This window comes from Scyliorhinus torazame, chromosome 14 (assembly GCF_047496885.1).
Source record: "Scyliorhinus torazame isolate Kashiwa2021f chromosome 14, sScyTor2.1, whole genome shotgun sequence".
Taxonomy (NCBI): domain Eukaryota; kingdom Metazoa; phylum Chordata; class Chondrichthyes; order Carcharhiniformes; family Scyliorhinidae; genus Scyliorhinus; species Scyliorhinus torazame.
This window is the reverse complement of record NC_092720.1, coordinates 205,747,347-205,761,878: the sequence shown is the minus strand read 5'-3', so window position 1 is coordinate 205,761,878 and position 14,532 is coordinate 205,747,347. Positions and strand designations below refer to the sequence as shown.

The 14,532-nt window shown below is 50.9% G+C and overlaps 1 protein-coding gene across 1 annotated transcript in view; it reads right to left on the bottom strand.

The window, feature by feature from the left end:
- The window catches only part of LOC140390379 (polypeptide N-acetylgalactosaminyltransferase 3-like), a 48,950-nt gene that overhangs the window by 19,804 nt on the left and 14,614 nt on the right, over positions 1 to 14,532 (bottom strand). Inside the window, exons 4-8 of the mRNA XM_072475492.1 lie at positions 13,560 to 13,709; positions 11,858 to 12,092; positions 8,953 to 9,070; positions 5,411 to 5,611; positions 1,623 to 1,754 (exon numbers count right to left, since the gene is read on the bottom strand). Of these exons, the coding sequence (XP_072331593.1) occupies positions 1,623 to 1,754; positions 5,411 to 5,611; positions 8,953 to 9,070; positions 11,858 to 12,092; positions 13,560 to 13,709 (836 nt within the window). The remainder of the gene's footprint in view (positions 1 to 1,622; positions 1,755 to 5,410; positions 5,612 to 8,952; positions 9,071 to 11,857; positions 12,093 to 13,559; positions 13,710 to 14,532) is intronic.

Genomic DNA, 14,532 nt, shown 5'->3' with positions numbered 1-14,532 from the left:
AAACTTCTGACGGAGGGACAACCGGGTGAGTTATCCATTGAGCCAAAAATCTTAGCCGGTCTGGCAGCATCTGTGGAGAGTGAAACAAGTCTTAACGTTTCGGGTTTGTGCCTTGGGGCAATACCTTGGGGAAGTGAACAGTGCCCTCGTGGTGCAGAGGGTGGGGGGGAAGGTGCCGGGGGTTTCATGATGGAGGGGGAATTCCACTTGTAATTTTGTTTTAACATTCCGCGGAGCACCCTTTTGAAAGCCGAAGTTACTGGCGGGCCAGGCTCGATCCGAGCCCACCCCCACATTGTGAGGTTGTGGGATACACCCCTTGTCAAAGCATTTAAAAATGTGGCGGCAAAAGCGGGAAGCGCATCCGGCGGGCAACCCTCTGCTCTTCCAGCCGGAGTTCACACTTTGGCTATGTGGTAGTCACCACTGTTGTGTTGTATATACCGCATACGAGGGGTATTACAGGTACGGGGGTAGGTCCCTGCCTGCTGGCTCTGCCCAGTAGGCGGAGTATAAATGTGTGGGCTCTCCGAGCTGCAGCCTCTGTCTACCTTCTGCAGCAAGTAAACGGTCTGCTGACCCCCCCCCCCCCTAGAATATTGGTCGGGTCTCCATTTTGAAACCCTCCTCAGGTCTTGCCCATTCGCCTTCCCCCCCCTCATTGTTACCTGTTACAGTACCCAGGCCGGACCCTAATTTATATCAGGAAACTGGATAAGACCTCACCACCCCCCCCAACAATCTTTCAATTTGCAAACTGCGAGGAAAGGATACTTCCCTCCTGGCTTGATTCCACTGACACCTAGGGATATTTTATATTGAAACAAAGTTTAGTATTAACACAGGATTAACCCCATTAACATCCAAGCAAAAAACAGCTTTTCAATTAAGTTCTACAGTCCTCACAAAAAAAAGAAAGGTCTTTCAGCGTACTTTACCATGTCTTTAGAAAATTTCAATCAAGCAAAATCCACACACACAGGTCAAAGGCCACTTATTGATACAGTTAACTCTCAGTGGATTACAGATTTATTCACAAAGTCCTTGGGAGAGAAGCTTTCAGAAATCAGTCGGAGAAACACACCTCCTTTCCTCAGATAGCAGACCTACTTAAAAATTCAACTATAAACTACAGACACAGGGCAGGGCTGATAATGAAACTCAAAACAGGCCTAGCCCCTCCCACGAGTGACATCACAGCCTGCCTAGCCTGTCGTCCTTACCTGGTCCGACCTACACATGACCCCAAACCCAAAGCAAAGGTGGTTGACACTCCATTCAAGGACAACAAAAACCGGCCTTGCCAGAGACACCCAGATCTCATCGAAGAATACGAAAAGAAAAACTCACCACCTTTCTCTCGCTCTCTTCCACAAAGATGCTCCCTGAAACCTCCTCTTTTGACCAAGCTTTTAGGTCACCTGATCGAACATTCCCTTAAGTGGCTCTGTGTGGAATTCTGTCTGATCGTGCTCTTGGGGTGATTTGCTCGGTTAAAGGGGATATATGAATGTAAGCTGTTGTTGTTTTGTATTGACATTGTGAACTGCCGCAAGCGAAGCTTCAGTCAAGCTCCTACACTCTGAAGCAATCAATCCACAGGGAAAGCTCAGCCAACTCACCGCTGGGTATGCCGTTAGGCGGATGTCTGGTACAAACAGCTCTGGGTAGATGTTGTTGAGGTACCAAGTGAAATTCATACATTGCAGCCTCTCCCTAATCCTCTTCCTCTCAGATATGTCACCGAACAAGCCCTTGAAAGAAAGGGGGAGGACACAGATTACTCAGCCGCAATCCCCTGGTGCAGCATTCCCAATTCTCCAGAAGATGCTGGTTTCCTCCCCCCCCGCCCGGGTGCTTCCCACTAAATTCCCGCCTCAGCTGACAATGGTCAGTCGGCCACTGGAGACTCAGGTAGCCAACTCTGGTTGGATGTCACCCTGGAGTCCTCGTCACATGACCTCTGACCTCCAAGAGTTCCCTCGCTCCACGGTACCACCATTTGCCACCCAACATGTCCATCCTTGGGAGCTGCGCCCTCCTTCCCACCGCCAATTGGAAAGGGAGCACGCTCTTCATTACCCAAGACTCGGCTGCCAGTCAAAACAGCCACTTCACCACGACCACTACATTTTCACAACTAATGAGCCAAAAGTGCAAAACAAAATAAGGGTGAAGGAACCACAATTATTAATGGCCCCCCTGTTTCCCCTGGGCCACCGTTGAAGGTAGTACGCTGGAAATTTGTCATAATCGAAGTGTTGGCGACATCCAATTGGAAGGAAAGAGTATAGCAACAGTAGGAAGCCAATCAGCTCCATGTGTTTGTTCTGCCATTCAGTGAGATCATAGCTGATTGGTATATTAACTTGCCTCATTTCCATATCCTGCCCCCACCTTGACTCAACCCAATACTGCTCTTTCAGCCCAACTAGACTGTTGATGTTTACACTCCACATGGGTCTCCTCCCAATCTCCTTCATCTCAACCCTCTCTATATTTCACTCTATTTTCTTTCAGTCATAATGACGATATTGAGTTCTTTCTGCCCCCAGTCTGGTCTCAGTGAAACCCTGAGTCGGATTGTAGGTATTGATTTATTTTATTTCAAATAGCTTGCAAGCTCCACTCACTCTGATAAAAAGGCAGGAGACTCCATGTCTCTTGAAGCTTCCAGAGCGAGTGAGACAGAGGGAGCACAGCATCTGATTTCACACACATGGGCCGCGATTCTCTGAAATGGAGACAGATTGTTCGCGCCGTCGTGAACGCCGTCGAGGTTCACGACGGCATGAAATGGCCCCTATCCCGACCGATTCTGGGCCCTAAAATGGGCTAGGCGCGGCGCCGCGTCATTTACGCGCGCCAGGCTTTGGCGCCGCGTAAAGGCGGCACCGCATACATGACGCGGCCGGCGCCGCATAACTGGCGTCACCCGCGCATAGGTGGTTGCCATCCTCCCCGAGTCCGCCCCGCAAGAAGATGTCAGACGGATCTTGCGGGGCTGCGGAAGAAAGGAGGTCCTCCTTCAGAGAGGCCGGCCTGCCGATCGGTGAGCACCGATCATGGGCCAGACCCCATTTGAGCCCCCCCTCGGTGCAGGATCCTCCCTCCCCTCCCGCAGGCCGCCCCCCGCCCCCCCCCAGCGTTCCCGCGCTGTTCCCGCCGGCAGCGACCAGATGTGGACGGCGGCAGGGGGAACCCGCCATTTTGGGCAGGCCGCTCAGCCCATCCAGCACTGAGAATCGCAGGGGTACCGGTGAATCGCCATTTTGGCTGTCTCGGGCGATTCACTGGACCCCGCCGCACAAAACGCGATTGTGCCGATCTGGCCGCTTCCGTGAATCGCGGGAGGGCGTCGGACCGGCATCGCGGGAAAATTTGGCGACCCAGGCGATTCTCCAAACCAGCGCGAGAACGGAGAATCACGCCCATGCATTCCATGATGTGGAGATGCCGGCGTTGGACTGCGGTGAGCACAGTAAGAAGTCCGAGTTAGGGGAAGGAAAGTGGGCAGACATTTACGGATGACTGCTAGAGGAGGTAAGGGCTCCACTGGACGGTCAAGAGAGAGGTGCGAAGAGGAATGAGGCCTCGAGCTAGGGGGAGGACTGTGGAGTGGGAAATTGCTATTTATGCTCTAGTATTGTGATTGCAATGAGGTAGGTTAATTAGTAATCTCATGTTAAAAGATGGGAATTGGTTACCACAATACAAATGAATTCCACGTTAAGCTTGAAAGTGATACACTCAGCCCTAAGCAAGAATTTTCAACACAAACAAAGCCATGGGGCTTTCCTTCCCCTAACTCGGACTTCTTACTGTGCTCACCGCAGTCCAACGCCGGCATCTCCACATCATGGAATGCATGGGCGTGATTCTCCGTTCCCGCGCTGGTTTGGAGAATCGCCTGGGTCGCCAAATTTTCCCGCGATGCCGGTCCGACGCCCTCCCGCGATTCACGGAAGCGGCCAGATCGGCACAATCGCGTTTTGCGCGGCGGGGTCCAGTGAATCGCCCGAGACAGCCAAAATGGCGATTCACCGGTACCCCTGCGATTCTCAGTGCCGGATGGGCTGAGCGGCCTGCCCAAAATGGCGGGTTCCCCCTGCCGCCGTCCACATCTGGTCGCTGCCGGCGGGAACAGCGCGGGAACGCTGGGGGGGGGCGGGGGGCGGCCTGCGGGAGGGGAGGGAGGATCCTGCACCGAGGGGGGGCTCAAATGGGGTCTGGCCCATGATCGGTGCCCACCGATCGGCAGGCCGGCCTCTCTGACATGGGGAGGGTCGGCAAAGGTTAATTAGGCAAATAGACTAAAATGTATGGGGGTAAAGGAACAGTGGGAAATATTGCCCATCAGCTTTCTCTTGTCGACAGAAATCAGGTCCGACTTATCAAATCGTCCCTGGTAACAGACCTATAAAATCATTTCTCCACCTTCGCTATTCAACATGGAGACCAGGGGTGAAATTCTACGGCCCCTCCTGTCGATGGATCTTCCGGTCCTGCTGAACTCAATGGACTTTTGAGCGGTTTGTCGCATTTTCCGGCCCCACCCCTGCCGCAACGGGGCTGTAAATGTCATCCCCAGAAGTTTGGACGCTCCCCCGAGCGCGGTCCCAGAGCGCCCCACGTGTGATCGTGCAGTACTCCATGCGTGATCTCATAGAGATCCATGTGCGCTCCGACTAAGTCCATTCGAAGAGAGTAATAGAACGGTTCCAAGCACAGAATAAAGGCCCATTGCGTCCATGCCAGTCCGCTACAAGACCCATGCCCTGCCTTTCCTCCGCAGCCCTGTAAATGTTTCCTTTTTAGATAATGATTCAATTCCCTTTGATTTTCACGACTGACCCTGCCTCCACCACACTCCCAGGCAGTGCATTCCAGGTTTCAACTACTCGCTGTAAAGGTTTTTTATCGTGTGTCACCATTGCACCTTTTGTTAATCGCTGTATATCTGTGCCCTCTGCTCCTCGATCTTTCCACCAATGGGAGCAGTTTGTCCTGTCTACACCGTCCAGATCCCTCATGGTTCTGAACATCTCTACCAAATCTCATCTCAAGCTTCTCTCCTCCAAGAAAAACTAACCCCAGCTTCTCCGATCTATCTACTCAACTTCATCCCTGGACCTCGGGAAACATTTCTGCACCCTCTTTCCGCACCCTCTGTCATGCCTTCCCATCTTTCTTAAAGTGTGGTGCCCAGAACTGGACGCAAACTGCTCCAGTTGAGGGCCCAAACAGTGTTTGTATACAAGCTTCTCATAACTTACTCCCTGTTGTAATCTATGCCCCATTTATAAAGCCCAGGATCCTGGACGTTTTATTAACTGTCCTTAAAATGACTCCAGGAATGGCCCTGCTGAGGCAGCCCCCACAACATCCCAACCCTCTCGGTTGGAGTTACCTTCTGCGCGATCTCCGCTGCTCTCTGGATCCGATGATAAAAGATGTTCTTGTACTCGTCCATCCACACCTCAGCCAGCCGCACCAGGTTGCGATACACAACCTGCTCTCCATCTGGGAAGGTGTACGGGGTGTCGCTGCGAAACACATGTCCCACAACAGAGCAAGGCACAATCTCAACCTGCCCGCCACATTGCCAGACCTGCGAGTGATAACATTCAGTTAGTCCTGGTACAGGGGAGGTGTGGGGAGCCGGGGAGAGGGGGGGGAGCGGAGAATCGGGAGGTAGTTAAAATCTTCATGAGTTCTGACTTTCTCCCCCCCCCCCCCCCGCCCCCGATTCAGAACTGTGCATTTATCCAGCGCTTTTCATGGTCTTCAGCTGTTTCAAGGGGCTTTACTGTCCAATTAAGTGCTTTCTGGGTGGGATGGTGTCGCAGTGGTTAGCACTGCTGCCTCACAGCACCAATGACTCGGTTCACTTCCGGGCTCGGGTGACTGACTGTGTGGAGTTTGCACGTTCTTCCCGTGTCTGCGTGGGTTTCCTCCGGGTGCTCCGCTTTCCTCCCACAGCCCAAAGATGTGCACAGTAGGTGGATTGGTCTTGCTAAATTGACCCTTACTGTCCAGGGATGTGCAGTTTAGGTGGGGCTATGGGTCTACAGGGATAGTGGGCCTCGGTAGTGGGCCTCGGGGTGGTGCAGACTCGATGGCCCACATGTCCTCCTTCTGCACTGTAGCAATTCTATGGTTCCGCAATTTGAAGTTTGGTCAGCATGGCGATGGAGGAAACGTGCCAGCCAACCTATGCACAGCAAGATCCCACAACCAGCAAAGAAAAGCTCATCTGTTTTAAGCGTTGCCTGAGCGATAAATGTCTTTGAGGTCGTAGCCATGGGAGGGTTTGCATCTCAGCAGACAGGGCCTGGGGTTAACATCTCATCTGAACTGATGCACACATGAGGGGGGAATCTAGATAAACACATGAGGGAGAAAGGACATATGCTGACAGGGCGAGAGAGGGTAGACGCTTGCTGGGAGCCGGGAAACTCCGGCACGGATCTGCCGGGCTACATGGCCTGTTCCTGTACTTTGAAACTCGAAATAAAAATGAGTAACCCAAACAATCCTGTATTGCCCAGGGTGTAGATTAAGAATGCTTCAATCTGGCTAACTGTCTTCGAGTAAAGGTGAATGGCCTATAGTGTGCCCACTACACAATTGCACTGATCATTAAAAAGAGTTGCAGCAACAAAGTATTTGATAAGGCGGCATGGTGGCGCAGTGATTAGCACTGCTGCCTCACGGTGCCGAGGGCCCGGGTTCGAATTTGCACATTCTCCCCGTGCCCGTGTGGGTCTCACCCCCACAACCCAAAAAGATGCACAGAGTATGTGGATTGGCCACGCAAAATTTTTATTTTCTTTTTTTTCAATAAACTTAGAGTACCCAATTATTTTTCTTTCCCAATTAAGGGGCAATTTAGCGTGGCAAATGCACCTAACCTGCACATCTTTGAGTTGTGGGGGTGAAATTCACACAAACACGGGGAGAATGTGCAAATTCCACACGGACAGTGACCCAGGCCAGGATTCGAACCCGGGTCCTCAGCACTGTAGTCCCAGTGCTAACCACTGTGCCGCATGCTGCACTATTGGCCACGTTAAATTGCCCCTGATTTGGGAAAAAAAAGTAATTGGATACTCTAAATTTCTAAAAAAAAACAAAGTATTTGATAGGATCTCAGAAGGTTGATTTGTCTTTCCAAACAGTGGTCACACGGAGGTTGGGAATTTGGTGCAGGGGGGCCGGCGGGGGGAGGAAGAGAGAGAGAAGAAGAAGGTACTGCTTTTTTGCCTCCAGTAGTTGTTCACGTAAGCTTGAGGTAATTACATTTTTAGTCACGTGTGCAAATTAGTGTGCAGAGAAAGAGAAAGAAATCTTCCTTGTCCCGAACAAACACATCGGCAGGCAATGTCTCTGTGGCCAACTCTCCAGGTCAGAGTCACCAGAGGTGAAATGAAATGAAAATCACTTATTGTCACAAGTAGGCTTCAATGAAGTTACTGTGAAAAGCCCCTAGTCGCCACATTCCGGCGCCTGTTCGGGGAGGCTGGTACGGGAATTGAACCGTGCTGCTGGCCTTGGTCTGCTTTAAAAGTCAGCGATTTAGCCCAGTGTGGTAAACCAGTTGGAGTTGGAGATGCTTTGACTTTCAAAGCAGCAGTTTTTGGAAAGATGGTCTCAGACTACAGCCACGTCTTGTGGTAAGGCGTAGACCCAGTCTACAGTCTACAGGATCCCTACAGTGAAGAAGGAGGCCATTCGGCCCATCGGGTCTGCACCGACCCCCCTAAAGAACACCCTACCCCTGTCCACTCCCCGTCCACCCAGCCCTATCCCCGTAACCTAACCTGTGCAAAGGGGCAATTTTAGCGTGGAGGTGAGGTGACCAATCCACCTAACCTACACACATCTTTGGACTGTGGGAGGAAACCGGAGCACCCAGAAGAAATGTGCAGACACGGGGAGAACATGCCAACTGCACGCAGTCACCCAAGGCCAGAATTGAACCCTGCTCCCTGGCACTGTGTGGCAGCAGTGCCGCTGTGCCACCCTGCCGGACTGGTGTGACCAAAAGCGTTGGTGAGCCCGGGTGAGAGACGGCGAACAAGAATCCACAGGAAGTGAACTATCAAATGGCGGTATCTCGTCTGATGTACTTGCTGTCTGTGAGGTTAAGGGTGAGGAGAGTCAGAATGTGGATAATGGCACCATGGAGCTGCAGGTTCTCCAAAGGAGGAGGGAGTGGTGTGGGGAGGAGAGCTTCCATTTCGCGGGACACCGATACCGGTATTTGCCTTGCCACCTTTGATGATTTGTGCAAATAAAACCCCGGCTCTCTCTGTTCCTGCAGCCACTTTAGAATTGTTATTTTATGTTGCCTCTCCTCGTTCTTGCTACCAACGTCAATCACTTTACGCTTCTCCATGTAAAATGTTATTTGCCATGTGTCTGTCGTTCCACCTGTCTGTCTATGCCCTCTTGAAGTCTTACCCCTTCACCGTTCATAATACTTCCAAGCTTTGTGCCATTTGTAAATTTTGAAATTGTGCCCTTTAAACCAGAGTCCGGGTCAGCAATGTTTCCCAGGAAGAGAGGGAATGAAAGATTTACGGAGGCAACTCCACAGCTCTCTGGGGCTAACGCAGCTCGCGGCATTGTATCCAATGATGAAGGTGATGGGAAATCGCAGATGCCAGAATTGGAGGCGTGCACAGATCTCGGAGGTTGTAGGGCTGGAGGAGGCAAATGTCGTGAGGCAGATGTAGTGAGGGGTGAGGTCGTGGAGGGATTTGAAAACAAGGGACGAGAATTTTTAATTTCTGAGACTGGGAGCCAAACACGGGTCCCTGATCACGGCAAAGAGGGATCAGTACAAAGTGATTCTACAGTGCACGCAGTTCACAAATGTAAGCTATCTGGATATTGCAAGATGACTCAATCATTACATTTAGTCTTACTTATAGGGGCTTATGTTACCCGGAAAGACAGCTCTAAATTCTCTCCACCCCATATCTCCATCTGGGCATCATAGGTGCCAATATGTTGAAAGTAGGCCTTGGAGACAGCAAAGATTCCGCCAGAGATTACTGGTGTCCTGAAAAAAAAGGGAAGCATTAAAGTCTTGTGTCAGCTGATTGGCGAACATCACTTCTTGACAAATTATTGTCTTCTAAAAGACAATGCAAGTTAACAAGGCCATAAAATAGCAGAGAAAGCACTGAACCCGCATCTTACGGTGATCAAATTGAAAAGTTGGGAAGTTAACGTTAAATGTGCCAGACGAGGGTGGCACGGTGGCGCAGTGGTTAGCACTGCTGCCTGACGGCGCTGAAGTCGCAGGTTCGATCCCGGCCCTGTGTGGAGTTTGCACATTCTCACCGCGTCTGAGTGGGTTTCTCCCCCACAACTCAAAGATATGCAGGGCAGGTGGATTGGCCATGCTAAATTGCCCCTTAATTTGGAACAAAATGAATTGGGTACTCTAAAAAAAATTTTTTTAAAAATAATAAAAATGGGCCAGACGAAGCACTGTGAACAATTCTGGTCTCCATATTGTGTAAAGGATACAGAGTGACCAGAGAAAGTTAAAAAAAAAAAGATTCACAAGATTGACAACAGAACTAAAAAGATGTACTCAGCAGAAAAGATCAAACAGGTTGGGGCATCTTTTGAGTAGAAAATAGAACAAAGGGCCATGGGTAGGCCTTACAGCCTGTCGAGCCTGCTCCGCCATTCAATACAATCATGGCTGATCTGACTGTGGCCTGAACTCCACTTTCCTGCCTGTGCCCCATACCCCTCCAGCCCCCTGTGGTGCCTACCTCAGAATGTTTGCGGGGGTGGCCTAATTTAGAGGTGCTGAAGACCGATGGGGATGTATGGGGATGAATGTTTCACTTGTGGGCGGCTGGCTCTCAAACAAGAGGTTGTAAATGTAAAGGAGTCACTGATAAACCCAATAGGGAATTCGAGAGAAACTTCTTTTGCCCAGAGAGTGGAACCTGCTACAACAAGGAATGGTCGGGATAAATAGCATTGATACATTTAAGAGGAGCCTAGCCAGGCCCTTGAGGGGGGGAAAGAAATCGAAGAGAATGCTGTTAGGGAGAGACAAAGTGGGTGCGAGGAAGCTGCTGAGGAGCATAAATGACGACACAGACCACTTGAATGGCCTGTTTCTGCACCCGAGATTCGGTGTAACTCCATACATTTTTCCAAACTCATTCTCTACGCAGTTGGACAGACACAACAGGGGTAACTTTTTACATTCACCCAACACCCTGTGCTGCTTTACTGCCAATGGATCACTTTCCAAAGTGTAGTCAGTTCTTTTTTTAAAAAACAATTTGGAGTTCCCAATTCATATTTTCCAATTAAGGGGCAATTTAGCATGGCTAATCTACCTACCCTACACATCTTTGGGTTGTGGGGGCAAAACCCACGCAAACATGGGGAGAATGTGCAAACTCCACACGGACAGAGCGGGGGTCAAACCTGGGGCCTCGGCGCTGTGAGGCAGCAATGCTAACCACTGCACCACAGTGCTGCCCTGAGTCAGTTGTTCTGAAGGCAAACGCAGCAGGCAATTTGCACTCAGCAAAGTCCCATCATCAGCGATGAGATGAATGACCAATTAGTTCTGTCTCCGTTCGTTTCTGGCTGAGCGGCAGATCTTCGCTGGGGGAATTCATTCATTCTCTTCGAAAGGTCGCAGAACCTCTTACGCGCCCAGCTGAGCAGGTGGGAGGGCTCACGGTTTGACACTTCACCCAAAAGGCAGGGAAGGAAAAAGACCAGGGGCTGGATTCTCTGCCGGCGGGATGCTCTGTTTTGCCGGTAGTCCGGGGGTTTCCGACGGCGTGGGGCTGCCCCACAATGGGAAACCCCATTGACCAACCGCTGCAACGGAGAATCCCGCAGGCGTGCTGAAACAGAAATGTGGCGCGGCGCGGCTGGGTGGAGAATCCAGCCCCAGACCTTTCATGACCTCGAGATGTGCCAAACCTTTCACAATGAAGCACTTCCGAATTATAGTCAGCATTGTCACGTAGGATACAGAGCAATCAGTTGTGTTCATCCAGCTCCCACAAACAATCGAGTACTTCATTTGTTTTAATGATTATATCATAGAATTTATGCCATTCGGCCCATCGAGTCTGCACTGGCTCTTGGAAAGAGCACCCTACCCAAGCCCACACCTCCACCCTGTCCCCATAACCCAGTTACCCCACCCAACACTAAGGGCAATTTTGGACACTAAGGGCAATTTATCATGGCCAATCCACCTAACCTGCACATCTTTGGACTGTGGGAGGAAACCAGAGCACCCGGAGGAAACCCACGCACACACAGGTAGAACATGCAGACTCCTCACAGACAGTGACCCAAGCCGGGAATCGAACCAGGGACCCTGGAGCTGTGAAGCAATTGTGCTAACCACTATGCTACCATGCTGCCGTGTTGGCTGTGGGATGAATACTGGCCAGGACGCCAGAGGGAACATTGCCCACTCTTCTTCGAAATAACAGCATGGGATTCTTTTTTTTAAGGTTCACTTGGCAGGGTTAAATATCAGATTTAATATCTGATCCACGGGACGGCATCTCTGACAGTGCAGAGCTCCCTTAGTCATGTATTGCAGAGTCGGTGGAGTGGGACTCGAACCTTGGACTTTCAGACTCTGAAGCCAGAGTGCTACCCACTGAGCCTCTCCTTTAGTGTGACACTGGTGCAGAAGCCTAAGATATATTCTCCATGATCTCTGGCTCAGAAGTTAGGTCAAACTGGTGCAGAATTAAATAAAAATGAAATGGTGGATTGAAGAAGAAAAAGCCTCATCGCAGGAGAGAGGGAAGAGGTTCCAAGTTCTACCGCTGCTGACCTGAAAGGGAAGCTTTCATCCTTCCTTGCGTCGTTCTCGTAAGCGGGTAGCTCAGCCCAGTTGAAAGTCAGCGACCAGTCGAAGGTGCCACGGGAGTGGTTGTGGTCGTAGGGAGAGGGTTTCTCCACCTCGAAGGTGTGTAGGTTGATGGCTGTGATCTGTGGGCTCACCACCACCTGCTTCAGCGTCACGATTCTGGCCAACAGTGGCTCCAGCCAGCCATCAAAGCATTCACCTGGAGGTGGCACAGTCAGTACATCTGATACACAACAGTTGGGCTGGACTCTGGGACCATATGCAGACAGAGTGCCGACAAGCGTCTAAAGTTGCTTTCCAGCACTTTTCACTCTAGTACTCCCCCCACCACCCCCGTCTCCCCCTCTCCGCCTCCCCCCTCCCACCCCACCGCCCCATTCCACATCTGCTCAATATCTCACCACCTAAGAACCTCATCCCCCAGTACTTGCAGCTCCCACTATTATGCCCTCCAGTAACTGACCCATCCCAGTCTCTCCACCCTCCAGCATTCCCTGCTCACAATAACTCATCCCTTCCAATAACTAACTCCTCCCAGTACCTTACCCTCTGAAACCCCACCCTTCCCAGTACCTCAACCTGCCAGTACCTCGCCCGCTGAGTCCTCAATCCTTTCCATATATTCTCTGATACCCCACCCCTCTCGATAACACTCTATAGAGGGCGGCACTGTGGCACAGTGGTTAGCACTGCTGCCTCACGGCCCCAGGTCACTGTCCGTGTGGAGTTTGGATATTCTCCCCGTGTCTGCTTGGGTCTCACCCCCACAACCCGAAATGATGTGAAGGGTAGGTGAATTGGTCACACTAAATTGCCCCTTAATTGGGAAAGAAAAATTGGGTACTCTAAATTTAAAAATAAGAACATTCCATAGAAGCATAAAATTGCTACAGTGCTGGAGGCCATTTGGCCCATCAAGTCTGCCCCCACCCCTACCTGGGCCCACTCTCCAGTACTTTGCAGCACATGTATCCTGCCTTCCCCGTAATTCACTCTCTCGATGTATAGGGCTGTGTGTTTCACATATGGGACATAGGGCTAGGTGCTTAATGTATGGAATATATGGAATAGAGGGCTACACATACGATATATGGAATATAGGACTACAGATTCTGAAGGGGTTCGGCAGGGTGGACATGAAGGGAGATTGTTTCCCCCTGGCTGAGGAATCTAGAATATGGAGAGGAGAGAGGGGGGGGGTCACAGTCTCAGGATAAGAGATCAATCATTTAATTAGGACTGAGATGAGGAGACATTTCTTCACTCAAAAGGTTGTGAATGTTTGGAATTCTCTACCCCAGGCGGTGGTGGGTGCTCTGTGACTGGATATACCGAAGGTTGGGGTGGACAGATTCTCTCAGAGAATCAAGAGATATGGGGGGTTGGGGGCGAGATATGGGGGTGAGGGGGGGTGAGGCTCGGGGGGTTGGTTGGGTGGGAAAGGTTGAGTTAAGGTGGATTAGCCATGATCCTATTGAATAGCAGCCCTGTGGTCTACTCCTGCCTCTATTTATTATGTTATTATACTCTGATACAGGCCCTGGTGTGCTTGGCTCTCCTGTGCACTGATTCAGATGTTTCCAGAATGCTGGGAGACCTGCCAAGATTGTGGGTGGAAACAACAATGCTGGGTAAATGGAGGGCAAGCACAAGCATTTCTACTCACAGTGCGAGTCAAGGAAGGCCAGGACTTCTCCTCTTGCCATGGAGCTCCCTAGCAACCTGGTAGAAACCAATCCTTTCCTCACCGGCTGTCTGACCATCTTAACCATAGGGAGATTCTTGATGTAGCTGTCCAACCGCTCCTTCAAGTCGGCTGCAAGCAAGAACATGGTGGGCGTCAAGCTCATCAACACTGATCGGACATACTCCTGGAAGTTTCAAGTTGTGCGCTCGACCAACCCACGTCTCCCGCTCCCGCCTTGCTCACCCATCGTCGCCGGGAAACCCCCCCCCCCTTGCCAACCAGAGAGCGGCCAGATCCTTCGTCACCCAATTGGGCGACTCCCAGTTAAACGACTCCCAGTTAAATAGCCTTTCTTACCCTAGTCTGTCAGTCATCAATACAAAGGAAGAACTTGCATTTGTGTAGTGCCTTTCACAACCTCAGAACATCTCAACCCGCTTCACAGCCAATGAAATGCAGTCGCTGCTGTGAAGTAGGAAATACGGTAGCCAATTTATAATAATCTTTATTGTCACAAGTAGGCTTACATTAACATTACAATGAAGTTCCTGTGAAAAACCCTAGTCGCCACATTCCGGCGCCTGTTTGGGTACACAGAGGGAGAATTCAGAATGTCCAAATTACCTAACAAGCTCGTCTTTCGGGATTTGTGGGAGGAAACCGGAGCACCCAGAGGAAACCCGCGCAGACACGGGGAGAACGTGCAGACTCCGCGCAGACAGTGACCCAGTGCTAACCACTGTGCTACCGTGCTGCCCAAGGTGCATGGCATGGCAAGCTCCAATAAATATCAATGAGATAAATGACCTGTTTTTCAGTAACGATGGTTGAGGGATAAACACCGGGCCGTACACTGGGGATAATAAAGTGCCATCATGATGGAGCAGCCACATGATCCTTTACGTCCACTTCAGAGGGCAGACACGGCTTCGGGTTACCATCTCATCGGAAG